At 34.9% G+C, this 20,832-nt stretch overlaps 1 protein-coding gene across 1 annotated transcript; it reads left to right on the top strand.

Moving 5' to 3' along the window:
- Window positions 1-474: 474 nt before the first annotated feature.
- elovl1a (ELOVL fatty acid elongase 1a) lies at window positions 475-16,535 on the top strand. The gene is made up of 8 exons (XM_056473319.1): window positions 475-806; window positions 4,201-4,292; window positions 4,468-4,658; window positions 12,328-12,408; window positions 12,498-12,554; window positions 12,752-12,857; window positions 13,150-13,289; window positions 15,786-16,535. The coding sequence occupies exons 2-8, from the start codon at window positions 4,232-4,234 to the stop codon at window positions 16,095-16,097; spliced, it is 948 nt and encodes a 315-aa protein (XP_056329294.1). The 5' UTR covers window positions 475-806; window positions 4,201-4,231; the 3' UTR covers window positions 16,098-16,535.
- The last annotated feature ends 4,297 nt before the right edge of the window (window positions 16,536-20,832 follow it).

Consider the following 20,832-nt stretch of genomic DNA (forward strand, 5'->3'; position numbering starts at 1 on the left):
CTTTTATTCATTTATTTATTTATTTATTTATTTATAAAGGGGGCTATTTATATTGAAATATTAAAAAACTGCTCTTACTCCAGCTAAACTAAAAGAAACATTTCTTTATTATAAAATATATAGGGAATACTTTTTTTATACCATTTGAACAGCACTTGAAAAATATGATATATATATTATATTTATTTATAATACTTATACACACATAAGCATTAATACACACACAGAAATTCAACATATGAAAAGTAATTGTAAAAAAAGTCTCACTCTTATTGGATAGGCCCATATTTGTGACCCAAGGAAAACAAAAGACTTTTCATTGTGGAACAGTCCTTCGCCTACTTCCACTGCATAATAAAAACCTCACCAGCATCAGAGCCAATCACTGAACATCCTCACTCTGGAGAGCCAATGGTTGAGTTTCAGTGGGTGGGGCCTGTCCGATGAATGCAGGTTGCGATCCCGAAACCAGCGGGTGTTGTCTCTTTGGTGTTGTCTCTTTAGAATGAGCTACTGCTCAGGTTTATATTGGGCGGGAGTGACTCTGAGCGCGGCCTGTCACTGCACTGGCAGAACTCCCACTGGAATACATTCCTGCTCATTCTGACACGGCTGAACACTGTAGTGCCACTGAGAGAGAGACACGGCACATTAGCAAGAGCAAAAGTTCAGATATTGTTTCCCTGGGTCTAACATCTGTTTATTTGCCCCCGTGGGGCAGTTCTAGTTTACTTTTGTTTTTTATATTTATTTATTTATTTTTTATTTTTTTTCTGGAGTGACTTGAGCAACAGAAAGACAAACAGGTAAGCTCAAAATACACTTTTGACTGGGAATTGGGATCTTGTAGAATCTCCTGTAGAGTCTCCAGTTTGTCTGTCTGTTTTTGGCTTGTGTGACTTGGAAATGTGATGAGACACATGTTGAGTTCATAGCCCGTCTTCATGTCTGCCAGGATTTCGTTGTTTTTACCACCGCAGCTGTTTGTGATTGTTTGCCTTGGTTGTTGGATTGACTGTTTGTGATTCAGTTTTGTAATGTTGTCATTAGCAGTTTCTATCAAGTGAGTTAATCTGATTCAGGGACAGGAAAGATATCTGCTTTTCTCCACCTCACCAGTTGGACTGGCTCTGCTCTATTGACTTAAATTAGTCATTCATTGGTGTTCAGGTAGTAGATATGACATCAGCTCCATCATTACTATGTGCATTATCTCACAGTGGTTTTTTTTTTTTTTGTATGTTTTCACATCGTATGTAATGAATTTAGAGTTTATACTATACTGAAGATTTTATGTTTTTGTGAAAACTATGAATTATTAGCACTTATAATATTCTTAAAATAAAGATTTAAAAATTAAGGGGGGTTTGCAGTAATCCCATGAACAAATATTTATGTTTGGCCATGGTGCCTTTCATGGAAAAGATTCTTTTAAAACTTTAAAACTCTTAAAAATGAAGCATCTGGTTTTAGCTTTATTTAAAAAAATGGTTCTTTTAAAATCTGTTCTCTGAGAGGTTCTTTAAGGAACCCAAAATGGTTCTTCTTTGGCACTGCTGTAAAAATTATAACAGAAATAGAACAAAATAGAACAGATTCTCAAACAATTTCGGGAAATTAATCAATTTAAAAAGTTGTATAAATATATTATTAAACAAATATAATGATTAATAGAGGTGATTGTAAAAGAATAAAACGATAAAGGTATGATGAAATTTCAATGAATGGCTGTTTGCAATACTATGTATTTTTGGGTCTATGTTATGAAATGTAAATGTACAAATGGAATGAAATATATAATACGTTAAAGATGCCAAAATAATAAAATATGTCTCATCATGTAAATCTCATGTGTCTCATGTAAAAAGAACAAATAAGAAGAAATAAGTTGAAGTAATAGACGAATGATATGTGTGTGGTGATGGGGTGGGAAAAATAATAAGCTTATGCTTTATCCCGCTCCATTTCGACCATGCTGAAATGAGTTTTGTTTAACATTGTTTTATGTATGATTTTTATGTGCGAAATAAATCAAATCAAATCTTAAACAATTTTTTTAAATGGATTTTTTCCAACAATGACAAAGTTTAATAAAGAACATTTCAGGAAACGGTTCTTAAAATAATAAAAGTTTAATATTGAGGAAGAACTTTCCCCAAAGGACCTTTTTGTGGAAGGAAACAATCCATGGATTTTACAGGTTCATAATAATTTTGTGTACATTTATTATGCTTTTAGTTTTCAAAATTGCGCAACATTGGCACACAAAGCAAGAAAGATGGTGGTCAATCCTCTGGTTTTTCCTGAGAATCAGTACATTGTCCTATTTTATCTTTTCCAACAGTTTTTCATGGGCAGTTGACATTAAGTTTGATTGGAAAGTTGACGACAATGCTGTTACACATTGATTTTTTTTGTAGTAATGCTTGTATATGAATGCAGATTGTATAACTTTATGTAAGAGACTGGTTTATTAGTAATATTTAAGTTAAAGGGTTTTAAACAAAATAACTAATACATTCATACAAAATCATATTTTTTTCAGTGATTTATAGGAGCCACACGTTGAAATATCTTTCAGTGTTACAGTAATTTAAATACCAAACAGTTGTCAGGTGAATTATTTTCTATGGTGGCATATTAATAGACTTTATCCGCTTGTTAGTCGTGATGTATGGAATACTGTTTCCGGGTCCAAACCGCTACTCATTTAAATTGAGAAGATATTTGTTTATTTTTAGTCATATTACACATTAAAGTGAATTTTATATAAAATCATGGCGTACAGAACAGCCTCAGGACTTGGTCATCTCTTTGTAAATGTTTATTATTACCATTTGATGAGTCTCCCTATACAGCTTGATATAGCGCTTGAACCCGGAAGCCGCTTCGCATGGCGACACACTTAACAAGGGGATTAAAGGGTTATAGTGCATGTGTACCTTCAGGACTTAAACTGATGAATATTACACTTATTTTAACATGCCAATAAACAAAATGTTTATGTTTATTGATTTAATAATTTATGTATTTATTTAAATGTAATGATAAAATCAAAGTATAGATGATCACGCTGAAAGACAGTTTGATACATTTTGACATGTTCGTTTCCTTATGTCAAATAGTAAAATAGGCAATTCGCTTAAATGTCTCTGATGTATTTTATGTATTTAGTCATTAAATGTAATGTGATGTGGACCCCAAAAACTTTGTTTCATTTCTGACCCCAAAATAACCCACTAAATATTAAACGTTTAATGGACATGCATATAGATAATAGATGTCGTTTGGATGTGTCTTGCGCAGTGGGAATTAATCATAAATATTATTTAATTTAGTAAAATCCACTGTTAAAGGCAAATTTTTGATCAGAATTATTAGCCCCCCTTTGATTTTTTTCTTTTTTAAATATTTCCCTAATGATGTTTAACAGAGCAAGGAATATAATCAGTTTTATATTTTTTAATAATTATTTTAGGGTCAAAATTATTAGCCCCTTTAAGCTATTTTTTTTTTTTTTGATAGTCTACAGAACAAACCTTCGTTATACAATAACTTGCTTAAATACTCTAACCTGCCTAGTTAACCTAATTAACCTAGTTAAGCCTTTAAATGTCACTTTAAGCTGTGTAGAAGTGTCTTAAAAAATATCTAGTCAAATATTATGTACTGTCATCATGGCAAAGATCAAATAATTCAGTTATTAGAAATGAGTTATTAAAACTATTATGTTTAGAAAAGTGTTGAAAAAAATCTTCTCTTCGATAAAAAAATAAAAAGGGGGCTAATAATTAAGGGGCTCTAATAATTCTTACTTCAACTGTACATTCATATTATGATTTCAAAATAAATGACAAAAATCGGCATGTACCAACTACACATGTATTGTTGAAAACCCAGGGAAGAAGTAGTACAAAAACTTCAGATTGTACATTCTGTGCCTTATTTTCCCATAATGTTACCAACCGATTGACAGATTTTCTATCTCTTTAAGAGCATAATAGTAATAGTTTGTCTTTGATAACATCTGAGGCGCAGCTTTATATGGTGTTCGCTTGGCCAGCTGTTTCCTGTTTGCTTTTGCTGTGCTTTCATTGTTGACTCAGTCTCTACTGTCCTGATAATGCCATATCGCTCTGACCAGCCGGATCTTTGTTTTCTCCTTTTGTTTTAACACATTTGCCTTCTTATGTCCTCCAGATTATTGACTGTCTAAAGAAACAACGACAAGATGTTTCAAGAGGTGCTTTCAAACATCTTGAGGTTCCACGGCTATCTCTTGAAAAGAACAGGTAAGAGCTCCTGCTTTTTAAATTAAACACCAATCCGATTGATTTATTTGACCTGTTATGCACATTAGAACTTTTGAAGAGTTTACATATTATTTTGATACAGGTACAGGACTATAGAAAGATTTAATATTGCCTTGTATGATTTAATTGATCAGTTGATGTGTAATTTGCTCAGATGCCAGAGTACGGGATTATCCGCTGATGCAGAGTCCCATTCTCATGACGTTCATCTTGCTGGGATATGTCTTCTCCGTTTTGTATGTGGGACCACGATACATGGCCAGTCGGAAACCTTTCCGGCTCAACACAGCCATGATTGCCTATAACTTCTTTATGGTGGCCTTCAATGCCTACACTGTTTATGAGGTAGGATATAGTTATGTTTGTTTGAATGTGTGTTTGGGAGAGCAACTACACTTATTTTACTACATAAACATGCTATTTTGTCCTTCATACTCTGTGAGCAGCTACTATACAAAAATGAGGTAAACATCTCAATCCAACACAACACCTTTGGAATGTGTTTAAATAGAAGATCCATAGATGTGCAAAGGACAAATCGCCTCCAACTACATGATGATGTTATGTTCATATGGACCAAAATGTCTGAAGATTGTTTACAGCACATTATTAGTTTTGTTTTGTTTCTAATGATGAACACAAAAGTTGATATTTTCAAGAAAGTTGGTAACCAGAATGATGTGCTGCATCCCGGTTATTCTGCTTATACTACGTCATTAAAGTATGTACTTTTTTGTGAAGATACTTTTGAATGTGCAACAAAAGAGTATGCAAGCTTTGGCACATATGTCTTCCTTATTAACAGACCGTTATGTTGCATAGTTACGTGCCCTGTTAGACCATTATGATGCTCATTTATATGCCCTGTCAGTCATCTAGACATTTGATCCACAATTTTCATTTTTAGTTTCTACCATATTAAAGGAGCAGCAGCAGGTTGCTCGTGCCATTCATGAGTCTTTCATAAAGAGAAATCGTTTCAGGTGTTTGGATAATTATGCATTTAGACGTTAATGGCCAAACACATCCTCTATAAAAGCTCACATTGTTGCCGCAGGTAAAATATAATGCAAATAGCAAGTTATTTAAATATTTTACAGTAGGTTAGATATTAATTAACAGTCATTCACCAAGAGTCATTCACTTTACCAAAGCCTTACCACTTAATACTTGGTCTTGCACATCCGCCATGTCTGTAGTTTAACACTTTTTAAACATGTTTGTAGTTCTCATAGAATTTAGGTCCAACGCAGAATGTATTAGCTATTCAAGGAGCCATCAAATTTCTACCAGAGTGGAACAGTAGATCATCTGGGCAACTTTACCTGGGAAATACTCATCTCCACATACTATGATTTAGGACATACTAATTCTAAATTAATTCTAGGACAGGATTGTATGCGATTTGGCATGCAGCATTGGGAACCTCAACTGTCTGGTTACTAATATTCTTTAAAATATCTTATTTTGTGTGCAAGTAAGATGATCGTACAGTTTGGAACAACTTCAGAGTGAGTAAAAGATCAATTATGGATTTTAGGGCTTTAGATCATTGATTTATTTTACATTTACATTTAGTCATTTAGCAGATTTAGAGATTTAGCATTTATTAAGGTGATGGAAACACTTTTCAGACATTTTGGTCCTTATGAACATAATAACTTTATGTAGTTGCTGGAGATTTCTCCTTTGCACAACTATGGATCTTCCATTTACAACACATCCCAATGGTGCTGTGTTGGATTGATATCTGGTGACTGTGTGGAGACCATTTGTAAATGAAGTTATTGACTACATTTACATAAACATCAGTAATCAAATTATTTTACTAACCCTAAGACAATGATATGATTAAGGTGTTTATATGAGTTGCTTTTAGAATGTTTTCTCGCATTTCATGTTCTGTTTTACATGTTATAGTACGTGTCGATTAACGTCATTACATCACCACACTATCAAACGTTTCTCCTGAAGTTTCATGTAGTTTTGAGTGTTTAATTTTTCAACAGTTTGCAGTTTCACTTTCATTTAGCAACATTTCGTTCATGCCCCCACCACAAACCCTGAGCTACTAGTTGAGGACTGATAGGATAAGTTTTTTTTTATTATTGAATTTGATACCGCATGCCGAATGGAAAGAAAACTTTCACATTTCCTGGACCGCATTTGTGCAATTGTATCCGGTGATGGGGGATGTAATGAATTTTCAGGAATTCACTGTATACTTGAGCCCTTAGAGATGAGGGTATCTGTGTTCCTGTACTTACTCTGTAGGTGCAGAGAATACAGTGTCAAACTGCCTTTTGTAAATGGACTATCCTGTCGCATTATGCTGTGAAAAGTCCTACATGATCATAATAGTTTGATTTAAGGTTTGTACATGTCTGTAAAAACCTTAAATCAACTGCAATAATGCGACTAAAATAAGAATATGCCACGTGTCTTAATTTCATTTACTCACCCTCAAGCCATCATCAGTATATATGACTTTTTTCCAAGCGGCAACCTCCCGCTCTCCCTCGGGAGGCCAATACGGAAGTAACTGAAACTGCAATTCATCAAAATTCCGCTAGTCCTGGCTCCATAATAGAGCAAAGTGCAATTGAGCCCATTGTTAGAATGGCCAACTTTACAGCAGAAATAAAGGTGTTTACAGCCTTGTACAAAGAACGATTTTGGTTCATATAGCTATTATTACCCTCCATGACAACTGTGAGGGGGGTGAATTTTTTTATAACTCATCCATTTCCTTTATATTAGGTTATATTAAGTTTGCATAATTAAGGGCGTGGCCACTTGAGTGACAGCTAGGTCTCGCTGGTCGCCGTCACTTCACCTCAGCTGAATCCGGCAGATTAGCCACTGATCTCGACATATTCATCGTATTTTTGTTCTGTTTTATGTGGCTTTACACAGTCAGCTGCCTTTTGGACTTATTTCTTACAATTATCAGATGATATGGGATGCTGTGTGCACTTAATTGTGCTCACAAACCATTCACGTGGCCTCGTTTCCCATGTGAGTAAAGATATATTGTATACCATCTCTATAAATGTATTTGTTTTATTTAAGATCATTTATCATTAATATTTTTCTTTAGACCTGTAAAGCACTCCAGAATGTGACCGATTGATTAGCTGTAGGCTCTTGAACAGTCATCTGAAGCGTTATCATACAGTGTTGTGCTGGATTTTATCAATAGTCTTGCATTTACTAACACAGACTATATCTGAAGTGTTTGGAAGTATTTCGTGTTTTCCTCCTGTAGAAAAACGTCATAAGAGCAATGTTTAGTGGCTCAATGTATTACAACAGTGTTTTTGAAAGTCTAAACACTTTACTGATATAGTGTACAGCCAAGCACATGTGGTCAGAACACAAACGAGTCGCAGGTTATAAAGTATCAAGCATTTCTCCCAAAGTAAAGTCTGTCTGCCAGGTCTAAGCAAGCTCCGCCCACTCTCCGCCTCTTTGCCCTTGTTTGGTATCCCGCCGTGGGTGCGATGACGCGCGAACAAAATGGCGACGGTTGGCCGCGCCTACTTGTGGCTTCTTTTGCGCTCTTCAGAAACCTATGGGTGACGTCACAGATACTCCGTCCATATATTTTACAGTCTATGCTTTTTTCTGCCAGATGAGCTCAGTCAGAGTAGTTTTAAAATTTTATCCTGGCTCTTCCATGCATTATAATATTGTTGTACAGTGGCATTGAGCCTCCAAAAGCGCATAAATCAAGTCAAAATAACTGATACACTGCCAGAGGGTTAATGCATGTCTTATGAAGCACATCAGAGTTTTTGTAGCAAAAATATTAAAGATTTTTTTATTATTATTATAATCTCCAAATAATAATTATAATAGTTGCGCTCTAACCCCTAATTACTGATTTCTGGTGGCAGAAGAATGCACGTTATGTACGACTGGCATATATGACATATGATTTATAGCGGAAGCTCTGGGAATAGACTCATCTCGTGGAAACCACATACCACATAATTTGGTTACCTCAGAAGATGATGACAAACAAGAAAACTAGTTGACTTATAATGTTATACAGTACATCACTCTTACAATACAGCATCAGCATCTATCTGTCTTACATTATGCATCATATGTTGTATACTTCAGTCACTTATAACGTGCATTAGGCTGCCACCAAAAGACAGAATAAAGTCACATACACAGAAGATGTCTTGAGGGTGAGTCAATTTTAAATCTTGAGTGAAGCAACTACTCAAACACCAACAAACTTGTAAACAAAGAGTCTCTGTTATTTCTGGAAAAAGTTAACCATTAAGACCAAGTTGTGGATTACTTCAGAAGACTAGTGCGATCTGGCGATCTTTATTTAGAGGATGATAATCCAAAATCCATATCCAATCCAAGTTCCATACTATATAGTATGCTAAAAACAGTATGTGAGCCGAGTAGTATGGTTGAATTCATAGAATTTGAAAAACAGTATGCGAGAAGTACCTGGATGACCTACTACTTCTGGTGAGATTCTGAAGTGTGCATCCAATGCATGCTACGCTATCCCATGATGCCCCGTGAGAGAATTTATGAATGGGAGTGAAGCAACGCAACTGACGTGGGTAGGTCACGTGATCATGACAAAATGGCGGATGTAGTATGTCCAGGTTCCATTCATACTACTCTCATTCATACTGCATAGAACATACTTTTCTAATGGCTGAGTGGTACATTTAAATTCAAATGCAGTACCTACTGAGTAGTAGGCGATTTTGGATGCAAACAATGTGTAGAATAGCCATAAATGAGGTTGGTGTCGTGATCTCGGTTCTTTTTGATTGCAAAATGCAGATTTTGTTTGTTTCAAACGTTTAGAAACAAAACTTATGAGACAGTTGTTTAATTTTATTGGTGATTCCAAATATGTAATGTAATCGTAAGCTTGACAAACAGTTTTGGAGAAATTAATGTTCCCCATTCAGACAGAATGGCCGAGCATGCTGCCCGAGGGGTGTTTCAAAGATTGCCGCTGAGTAAAATTATTGCCTTAAAAGAACTTTGATACTAGTACAAACATATACCATAGGGGGTCAATGGTTACAGGCTTTCAGCTTTTTTTCAAAATATCTTCTTTTGTGTTTAATAGAAAAAGTCACCAAGTGAACGGTGACTAAGTGATGATATAATTGTCAGTTTTAGGTGAACTATATCCTTTTTAATGCGAATAATGGAAGACGGAAACACATTTGCCTAAAAACTCTGACATAGCGAACATTACACTAACAAGCTGTTTCTGCTGGTGATGCCTTGTTGACTGTTGGTTATAGACTACCAATAATATAATCAGCCACACTGGATGGAAATGCACCTAATTCACATTTGTGAATTTTTTTTTTTTACGATTCACTTCACGTTAGAATGAAAAACCCGGATACTGAATGTGTTCTGTTTTTTTTAAACTATTGTCTATGAACTCTACAAATCCACCTTGATCAACAGTTTCTAAAATGGTCATTATGCCCATCTGACATGAACAGTCATCTGTGTTCATCAGCAGTTCAACAAATCCGCATGTCTAATTTGCCCTGTGATTGACTAATTTATTATTTGTGTAAAAAGCAGCTGAACAAGGCATCAAATAAAGTGACCTGTGAGTGTACACTATATAGTGTACAAAAACTGATGTCTTTAAAAAAAAAAAAAACTATCAAATTATATACAGTTGAAGTCAGAATTATTAGCCCCCCTGTTTATCCCCCCCCCCCCCCCCAATTTCTGTTTTACAGAGAGATTTTTTTTTCCCAACACATTTCTAAACATTAATAGTTTTAATAACTCCTTTCTAATAACAGATTTCTTTTATCTTTGCCACGATGACAGTAAATAATATTTGACTAGATATTTCTTAAGACACTTCTATACAGCTTAAAGTGACATTTAAAGGCTTAACTAGGTTAATTAGGTTAACTAGGCAGGTTAGAGTAATTAGGCAAGTTATTGTATAACGATGGTTTCTTCTGTAGACTATCGAAAAAATAAATAGCTTAAAGGGACTAATAATTTTGACCTCAAATGGATTAAAAAAAATTAAAAACTGCTTTTTTTCTAGCCAAAATAAAACAAATAAAAGTTTTTTTTATTTTGAAGACAAAATATTATCAGACATACTGTGAAAATTTCCTTGCTCTATTAAAAATCATTTGAGAAATATTTGAAAAAGAAGAAAAAAATTCAAAGGGGGGCTAATAATTCTGACTTCAACTGTATATTAGGGCTGCACAATGTATCATTTTGGCATTGATATCGCAATGTGTAGTTACGCAACTGTCAAATTGCAGGATCTGAAAGAAAATGTTGAGTTGATTACAATAACCAGGAACCACTTTTCAGAACATGATTTGTGGAGTCATCGCAAATTTAAACCCTAATAGAGAGAAAGATTTTCATTTTTTGATGTGTTTTAAGGAACTGTGACTAAGATATCAAGCGATATCTATATATAAACCAAGGACTTTTCATTTTGAAGTTTAGAGATTTAACAAAGGTTAAATTGTATTTAATTATTTATACAATGAAGACAACACAGTGTTATTTGATTAATGTTGAATTTATGTTCATAGACTCCACAGAAAACCATAAAACACAAAACAATAAAAAAATTAGCTTTGTTCTGTCGTATTTATCCATGCTTGTAAATTGTTTATTATGTTTTATGTAGATGTATGAATTCTTTATTAGTAGAGTTATTTAGGTCATCTTTTGTGACCTATTTTCATATCGCAATGTATATCACAGGCGACATGGAGGCTCAGTGGTTAGCACTGTCGCCTCAAAGCAAAAAGGTCACTGGTTTGAGTCCCGGCTGGGCCATTTGGCAGTTCTATGCGGAGTTTGCATGTCCTCACCGTGTTGACGTGGATTTCCTCCGGGTGCTTCAGTTTCCCCCACAGTCCAAACACATGCATTATAGGTAAATAGAACAAACTAAATTGGCCGTAGGGCGACGTAGTGGCACAGTAGGTAGTGCTGTCGCCTAACAGCAAGAAGGTCGCTGGTTAGAGCCTAAGCTGGGTCAGTTGGCGTTTCTGTGTGGAGTTTGCATGTTCTCCCTGTGTTCGTGTGGGCTTCCTCTGGGTGCTCCGGGTGCTCTCCACAGTCCAAAGACATGCGGTACAGGTGAATTGGGTAGTGTATGTGTGTGAATGCAAGAGTGTATGGATGTTTCCCAGAGATGGGTTGCAGCTGGAAGGGCATCCACAGCAAAAAACATGTGCTGGATAAGTTGGCAATTCATTCCGCTGTGGCGACCCCAGATAATTAAAGGGACTAAGACGAAAAGAAAATGAATGAATGAATAAATAGGCCGTAATGTATGAGTTCATTCCGCTGTGGCGACCCTTAATGCATAAAGGGACTAAGCCGACGGAAAATGAATGAATGTATATCGTAGAAAAAAAAATTATTGTAATATCTATTTTTTTCTAATATTGTGCAGCCCTATATATATATATATATATATATATATATATATATATATATATATATATATATATATATATATATATATATATATATATATATATATATATATATATATAGACCCTTGTAATAGTATTAGTATTTCTTCTGTAGGTTACAGAATGAGATGTTTTGAAGTATGATAATGCTGTTATCTTCCATGTAATAAGGGTTATCAATTGCTGCCAACCTCCAAAAGTGACTCACTCTATAAAATTTCCAATAAAAAACATGTCTGTAATGGCTTTGTGTGACTAATGTCTCAAATGTGTAACAGCATAGTATATGAATTTAGTGTTGTGCCAAAGGTGCTCAGAAATTCAAACGGTTTCCCAGACAATGTTTGACTGTTGCCAAATAAGTGAAATAAATTACCAAATACAGTGGCCGGGTATGGTCAATTAAGTTTCTGGACAATTTAATAAAAAAATATTTAAATTTTGAATTTTAGAAATGCTTGTAACAATGAACAAGTCGTGTTGTGCTTCTGTGTAATATTTTCTGATCTTCTGGATACTTGCAGTTCTTGATGTCAGGATGGGCAACAACGTACACTTGGAGATGTGACCTCTGTGACCCGTCCAGCAGTCCTCAAGCTCTCAGAGTAAGTTTGGCTCTTTCAGGCTTGTTCTTCTGTTCCTCAATCTTCCGAACAAGCAGTTTGACTCATTATGTTTCTCCTTGTATCCTCAGATGGTTCGAGCGGCCTGGTTGTTCTATTTTTCCAAATATATTGAACTTCTTGATACGGTGAGAAATGGAATAGTTTATGTCCATATTAAAATGTTAAAGGGGTAGTTCACCCAAAAATGAAAATGTACTCAAACAGGTTTGGATCAAGTAAATGATGACAGAATTTAGATTTTTTTTGTGTAAACTATCTCTTGAATTGAAGTTTTTGAAATGAGACTGATGCAATGTTCACTAAGTCTGTTCCTGTGATTCAGGTGTTTTTTGTGTTGAGGAAGAAGCACAGTCAGGTGACGTTCCTGCATATCTTCCATCATTCTGTCCTGCCTTGGACCTGGTGGTGGGGCATCACTCTTACTCCTGGTGAGTCTAAATCTGGTTTTATAGATCAGTAGTTATTAACTGGTTTTGCTTAAGACCCATTCAGGCTTACATTATTTAATTGAACCACACTTATCAATCCAAATTTGCCAAGCATGAACACACCCTTAAAAAATTCATTTAGGAGATTTTAGGGTATTTTAGGGTATTTGTGCTCCCTAATACTGTTCCTCTATGTGTGAAAGTAACTACAGGAGAATCATGGTTGTTTGCTAACTGTTCTAAATATGTACCATTGCAACGGTTTTGATACATTTTCTTTTTAAATTTGCAGCGGGTGGCATGGGCTCTTTCCATGCTTTGGTCAATGCGTGTGTCCATGTTATCATGTACACATACTATGGTCTGGCTGCTGCAGGGCCTCGTTTCCAGAAGTATCTATGGTGGAAAAAGTACATGACTGCTATCCAGCTAGTAAGTATTGACTCAATAACATTTTCTTTTATTTGGGATTAAGAGGATTCAATTGTTCACTCAAAAATAAACATTCTACCATCATTTACTAATGCTCAGAGTTAAGTTATAAAGAAATCTACTAAACTAATTACTGTAATTAAATTACTTTTCTTATATATATATATATATATATATATATATATATATATATATATATATATATATATATAATTACACTTACCGGCCACTTTATATACACCTGTCCAACTGCTCGTCAACGAAATTTTCTAATTGGCCAATCACATGGGACGACTCAGTGCATTTAGGCATGTAGACATGGTCAAGACGATCTGCTACAGTTCAATCCGAGCATAAGAATGATTGTTGATGCCAGACGGGCTGGTCTAATTATTTCAGAAACTGCTCATTTTCACACACAACCATTTCTAAGGTTTACAGAGAATGGTCTGAAAAAGAGAAAATATCCAGTGAGCGGTGGTTTTGTGGGTGCAAGTGCCTTGTTGATTGCAGAGTACAGAGGAGAATGGCCAGACTGGTTCGAGCTGATCAAAGGCAACAGTAACTCAAAAAAGCACTCGTTACTACTGAGGTACGCAGAAGAGCATTTCTGAATGCACAACATGTCCAACCTTGAGGCAGATGGGCTACAGCAGCAGAATACCACATCAGGTGCTGCTTCTGTCAGCTAAGAACAGGAATCTGAGGCTACAATTCGCACAGGCTCACCAAAATTGGACAATAGAAAATTTAAAAAACATTGCCTGATCTGAAGAGTCTCGATTTCTGCTGCAACATTCGGATAGTCAGATTTTGTATCAAAAGGTCAGAATTTTGCATCAACAACATGAAAGCATGGATCCATACTGCCTTATATCAACGGTTCAGGCTGGTGGGGGTAGTGGTGTAATGGTGTGGAGGATATTTTCTTGGCACACTTTGGGCCCATTAGTACTAATTGAGCATTGTGTCAATGCCACAGACTACCTGAGTATTGTTGCTGACCATGTCCATCCCTTTATAACCACAGCATACCCATCTTCTGACAGCATATGAAATGTCCCAAACCCTATTTTTAACTGTCCAAAATGGGAAAAAGTGTTTTTACTCTTTAATAGTCAAAACGTGTTTTAAAAAATTATGTTATATATGCATTAAAAAACAGTCAGGAAAAAGTGTTTTATGTAAATTCGGACCACTAGTCCACATATATGGACATCATTTTTCATTAAAAGTACATCATATCAAAATATGATAGTTGGGTTTTATTCTAATTAGGTTCCAATAAGCCCAAACAGCAAAGAGAAATAAAAATGCATGTAAAAAAACACCTTGGGCCTTAAGAGGTTAAAAACACAGAAGTGAGCCAAAGCGCTATGCAGAAAAACAACAAAATAAGCATAACAGTCTATAAAACACATGATAAAATGTATCTAAACTACCTAAAAAGACACATAAATTAAAACAACCAGGTCATAAAACCATAACACCTGTAGGATCAGACGGCAGCCCATACGCTGGCGCCATCTTGTAAATTTAGAGTTTAATTTCTATTGCATATGCACTGAGATGTATGTAGATTACTATTTAGTCAAGTCATTTAATTATGTATTGAGTAACCAAGTTACTTTTCAGAGAAAGTCAATTCAATTCAATTGTAATGATGTCATTAATAATTAATTACATTTTTGAAGTAATTTACCACCCAGCATTACTCACAGCCTACTTGTTCTAAACCTGTTTGAGTTTCTTTTTTTCTGTTGAACACAAATAAGATACACTGAAGTATGCTGGGGGCAGGTGACTGCTTTTTTCTCAACATTCTTCATTAGATCTCAACAAAAGAAAGAAACTCATTTTAGAACCACTTGAGAGTCTGAGTAAATGTTGAGGATTTTTTCAATTTGGGTGAACCATCCCTTAATATGAACCACATTCGCATCATTCTCATTACATGGTTGCCCACTGAAGCTAAGCAGGATTGCACCCGGTCAGTACCTGGATGGGAGAACACATGGGAAAGCTTGATTGCTGCGGGAAATGATGTTAGTGAGACCAGCAGAGGGCACTCAAATTGCAGTCTGTGTGGGTCCTAGCGCCCCAGTATAGTGAAGGGGACGCTATACTGTGCCTTCTTTTGGATAAGATGTTAAACTGAGGTCCTGACTCTCTGTGGTCGTTAAAAATGCCACAATGTTCTTTAAAAAAAGAGTAGGGGTTCAACTGGCCTCTGTCCATCATCATGGTCTCCTATCCACCCCATATCATAATTGGCTTCATCACTCTGTCTCCTCTCCACCAATCAGCTGGTGTGCGGTCTGGCGCAATATGCCGTCGCGGCATCCAGGTGAATGCTGCACAGGATGAGGAGACCCCCCCCCCCCTTCCAAAAAAAATGTGTAAAGCGCTTTGAGTGTCCAGAAAAGTGCTAAAGTATATAAATGTAAGGATAATAGTGTCACAAATGTCATTTGTGCTGTATTTTCATTTCCTCAGATTCAGTTTGTGCTGGTGACTGGCCATATCTCTCAGTATTACTTCATGGAAAAGTGTGACTACCAGGTTCCCATCTTTATTCACCTCATCCTAATCTACGGCACCTTTTTCTTCATCCTCTTCTCTAACTTCTGGATCCAGGCCTATATAAAGGGCAAGCGACTACCAGCTTCCAATGAGGACAAACCCAAACAGAACGGCATCATCACTGTGATTGAGCCAGTGGTAGTGGCCAATGGCAAACACTTGGAAAACGGCAATGCGCACTACAGTAATGGATTTGCCCACAACGGGAAAGTGAAGGAAGTCTGAACCAGTCAAAACAGCATATCAGAGACATCATTATTAGATCATTTTTTTTGTTCAAATTGATACGTTTTATGATAGTATGGGAGATGAAACGGCACGTTGGATCTGGCGATGGGTCTCCCTTTCTGTGTTTGTGGATGTTGGAGTTTGGGGAGCACTATGCATGAAGAGAGTTCGTCCACTGAAGGCTTGGTTGACGTCGCTCTGACACCTGACAGCATCTCTGTGGTTTAATGTGGTTGACCTGAGCTTTTTTGTTTCCTGGCATATGAGTCTCCCAGTGGTTTGCACATTGTACAGTTCTCACAGACCTAACTCAAACTTGACTGTAAATAAATGTTTCCTCACAATTGATTGGAAATGTATGAGTTGTCCATTTTCTTTTTTTGTTTGTTTGTTCGTAACTTATCAGTTAATAAATGTTTTCTTTTTATAATAAAATGTGTGTTTTTGCTTTGTGCTCTTTTTGTGAAGTGTTGTTGTTGACAAAATGAGTGTAGTTAACATTTTCAACATTTGCCTATACACTTGGAAGATTTAAAAAATGAACCCAAACCTGTTTTAGTTTCTTTCTTCTGTTGAACATGAAATAAGATATTTTGAAAAATGTTTGAAATCTGTAACCATTGACTTCCATAGTACAGTCGAAGTCAGAATTATTAGCCCCCCTTTGAATTTTTTTTTTCTTTTTCAAATATTTCTCAAATTATGTTTAACAGAGAAAGGAAATGTTCACAGTGTGTCTGATAATATTTTTTCTTCTGGAGAAACTCTTATTTGTTTTATTTTGGCTAGAATAAAAGCAGTTTTTAATTTAAAAAAAATAACATTTTAAGGTCAAAATTATTAGCCCCTATTTTTTCCGATAGTCTACAGGGCAAACCATCGATTGTTAAACCATACAAAAACTTGCCTAATTACCCTAACCTGCCTAGTTAACATAATTACCCTAGTTATATAAAGAGTCATTCTTCATGTTTTCCTTTTATTTCAGGAAACATAATGGAAAAACAGAGTTGTTTCTTTTTTTTGTTTTGAATTTGAAGAGACGATTGAACAGATTAAGGTTTTCAGCCTTCTTCAAATTATCTTTTTTTGTATTTAACTGAAAAAACTCAGACTACTTCAGGGTGAGTACATTTTCAACACAACCACTCAATTGAGACAATCCAAAATGTCACATTTAAGGTGCGTTCCAGTCTTAAAGGGTTCATTCATCCAAATATGAAAATTCCGTCATTAATTACTCTTATTTTGTCTTCATCTTTGGAACACAAATTAGGATATTTTAGAGGAAATCTGAGACCTCCCTCATCCTCCATTTCTGGTCCCAAGACATCCAGAAAAAGAAACAAAAACACTGACTTCAGTAGTTCAACAGTAATCATACGAAGCTCTGAAAACACTTTTGTGTGCCAAACAAAAAAACAAATAGAGATACTTATCATAAATTGCGTTGCAGCTTCAAGCAACATGATTCTTCGCAGAAATTTTCTGACCACTTTATAAAAAAGGAACATAAGGTAATAGAAATTTCTGAGGTTTTTCAGAGATATCAAATTAAATCTGGTGTAATGTCACAGAGCAATGAATTCAATGAGAAACCAAGACGGATCCCTACAAATATTTTAGAAAGAATGACAGTCTGCAGAAAAACACGACAAAACAGAAAATATATTCATGGAAACTTGCAATCGTGAAATTGTTATGTGAGGACTTAATGTAAAATTCAAGGCAAATCTTTCACACATTCTGCTTCTTTTGTCAGTCAGTTACACTAAACATCAAACATTTTTGATTGGATGATAAAGACAGCACATCAGCTCACCATTTCCATGAGTCATTGATAATAACGTACTGGTCTTTGTGTACTTGGTTTTTATATCCTTGTCTTATCGACTGCTAATTTATAAGTTACTAATTTTTTCAAATGTTTACCCATCTGACCTACTTTAATCAAGATACATCGCGAGAGAGAGAAAAAGAGAGATCAATATTTTATACGTTTTATTTAGTTTTGAAAGTTAAGAGCATTCATGCCAATGTGTTGGACTTTGTCTTTTGTGTAGAAGAAGGAAAAAGCCAGTGAAATGTTTAGTTTTGACAAAAGAAAGCCAAAGAGTTCAGTTTTGAACTTCCTGTTAACAACTATGAAATGTTATTTACTGGTTTCCAGACTGTAATTGTCCAGCAGTACTGGGATCCAGTGTAGTAGAAGCATTATAAAGGATGAGTTGACCAACCTCAATAATCAGCTCTGTCCAAACCATGTTGTTTTTAATTATTGCTAAATTAATAAAATCATCCGAGCACCATCATATGGATTCATTTGGATTTGCTAGTTAATAAATAAGATCTAAAATATTCCATGGGAAACACCCAAATTGTGTTTCTTTAGCACCAAAGACTTCAACGTGGTCTAGCTTTTCATTTATTTACCAATAAGTAATGTTCTAGAAACAGTATTTTGTGGTTTCAAACCACAACAGGGGACAAAGGTACCACTTTTCTTTAAAAAATGAATTCTAAAAGATAATGTTTTTAGCAGAAATATATTTTTTCTGTGTTTACTGACTTACAAGAGTGCTCCATCAAAATCAGGTCTTATTTTCATTCATTCGTTCGTTTTCTTTTCGACTTAGTCCTTTGATTAATCTGGGGTCACCACAGTGGAATGAACCGCAAACTTATCCAGCATATGTTTTATGCTGCGAATGCCTTTCCAGCCACAACCCATCACTGGGAAACAGGTCTTATTTAGTTGTATTTTTTATTATTATTACAATAACAACAAATAGAATACAAATACAAATATAACTTTTTTGCAACAAGAGAAATGTGACAATTTTAAAGAAATATAATAATGGTAAAGCAAATAAGACAATGAGAAAGAAAAAGAAGAAACAAAAAAACAAGAGAAAGCACATGAAAAAAATAATACAAAATAATGCAGAATTTAAAATAAAACACACATTTTATAAATTGGAACTGCTTTCTTGTTATGACACTCTGTAATGGTTTTCAAGTACAGTTCCAATTCTCGTTTAAAAAATACAAAATTGAGTTTACATTGAGTATATTTACATTTATGTATAAAAAATTCCAATAAATAATATGAGCTTTATAAAAAACTTGATTTAAGGAATTGTTTTTCTTTAATGTAAAAGCCCAAATGATATGTCTATAGCTTAAAAGAAAGTCAACATAAATCTTTCTGGTCTGATGTGAATAATTGTACAATGGGGCATTCCCAAAACAAGTGAGTAACAGACTCACATAAAGAGCAAGAGACGTCAGTGTCATTTTTGAATTTCTGTAAAAAATTGTTTAACTGGATAAAATCTGCGAATAATTTTGAAAGATATTTCTTTCATTTTATTTGTAAAAAAAAATTCTGGTGGAGTGACCACATGCATGACCATGTAATATCATTGAAGGTTGTTCCAATAAGAAATAGAAGGGTTTTATTTTGTATTAGTGTAGAACAACTCCTCTTAAAGTGAAATATTTGCTAGATTTACTCTTTAATCTTGTTTATTTTAAATATACCTGACTCTGACTTTGTTAATGGCTAACATCTTTTTGTCCTTTATTGTATATTAAACTGCATTTTCAATTTAAATTTCATCAAATGGAATATTTTATGCATTATTTTATACAACATATGAATCAAAACACTAAAAACTCTCATGTGGAAGTGAAAAATAAGGCATGGCTATTAGCAGTGGGACATAAAAAACTTTCATCCCCACATGAACTCTTGCCATTTAAACCCGATTTACTTTTAAACTGTAAAACTCAGACATTGCAAACTTAAGGATGTGTTATTGCACTAAATAACCTGTAGATTGATATTATTTTGACACATGAAAAGAAAACACAACTATGAAACCTATATGAAAAAAAGAACTGGTACAATATTTTACTTTCTGCATTTAACTGAAATTTGTACCTAACCGCGGGACACAGTCCCAAACTCACATGATATTTGGCAGCTCCATCAAGGGGTGCATGCTGAATATGCTGTTCTAGCCTGGAAAGCAAATGTTGTCAGAGCTTCAAGAAAATCAACTTCATCCCTGCTCTCCCCTATGTTAGGAGAACCTACCACTTACCATTCAGACTAGGGCTGCACAATATATTGAAAAAGTATCATTATCCCGATAATAGTATATCCAATATAATGATGTGCAATCAATTATTTTTGTCACATGAAATGGTTATCCAAATCTTACATATCAGATGGGAACTCCACTATATTTATCCCCACTTCTTTAGTAGTTGCAGTTAGGTAGAACCTAGAGTTGACAATAAATACTAATGCAAGAGTGAAACATAACAATAGAATAGCCAATAAAAATCTGAATTTTCGAATTTTTCGATGGGCCGGAGCATATCAGATACTAGAACATTTGATTGATTATGATGGGATGAGAAACTGTAGTGTGTTGACATGAATAAAACCATTAATCCACTTAGGCGGAAGTAGTTTGGAGACAACAGAAAAGATCTTCTTATCTCTTCTCATGGGAAATTATTAAGTTTGGCCTAATACTTAAGGATAAAAAGATATCTTATATAATGAATAATTTGATGTTATTAAAATTCTATATTCATAAATGTACATTTTTCAAAATTCCCCCAAGACTAGTGATGTTTAAAGAAGAATTTGTGATATATTTGAAGACATCAAGAGAGATGTAAAAGCCAAGTAGCAATATATTGATAATTAGAGGAT

The sequence above is a fragment of the Danio aesculapii genome, chromosome 2, assembly GCF_903798145.1.
Source record: "Danio aesculapii chromosome 2, fDanAes4.1, whole genome shotgun sequence".
In the NCBI taxonomy this organism is placed as follows: domain Eukaryota; kingdom Metazoa; phylum Chordata; class Actinopteri; order Cypriniformes; family Danionidae; genus Danio; species Danio aesculapii.

Bases quoted from the DNA above. Each gene is read 5' to 3' on its own strand.
- elovl1a (XM_056473319.1), top strand. From the start codon at position 4,232: ATGTTTCAAGAGGTGCTTTCAAACATCTTGAGGTTCCACGGCTATCTC. The intron at 4,659-12,327 runs GTAGGATATAGT...GGATACTTGCAG, and splicing joins ATGCCTACACTGTTTATGAG to TTCTTGATGTCAGGATGGGC. The intron at 12,409-12,497 runs GTAAGTTTGGCT...TTGTATCCTCAG, and splicing joins GCAGTCCTCAAGCTCTCAGA to ATGGTTCGAGCGGCCTGGTT.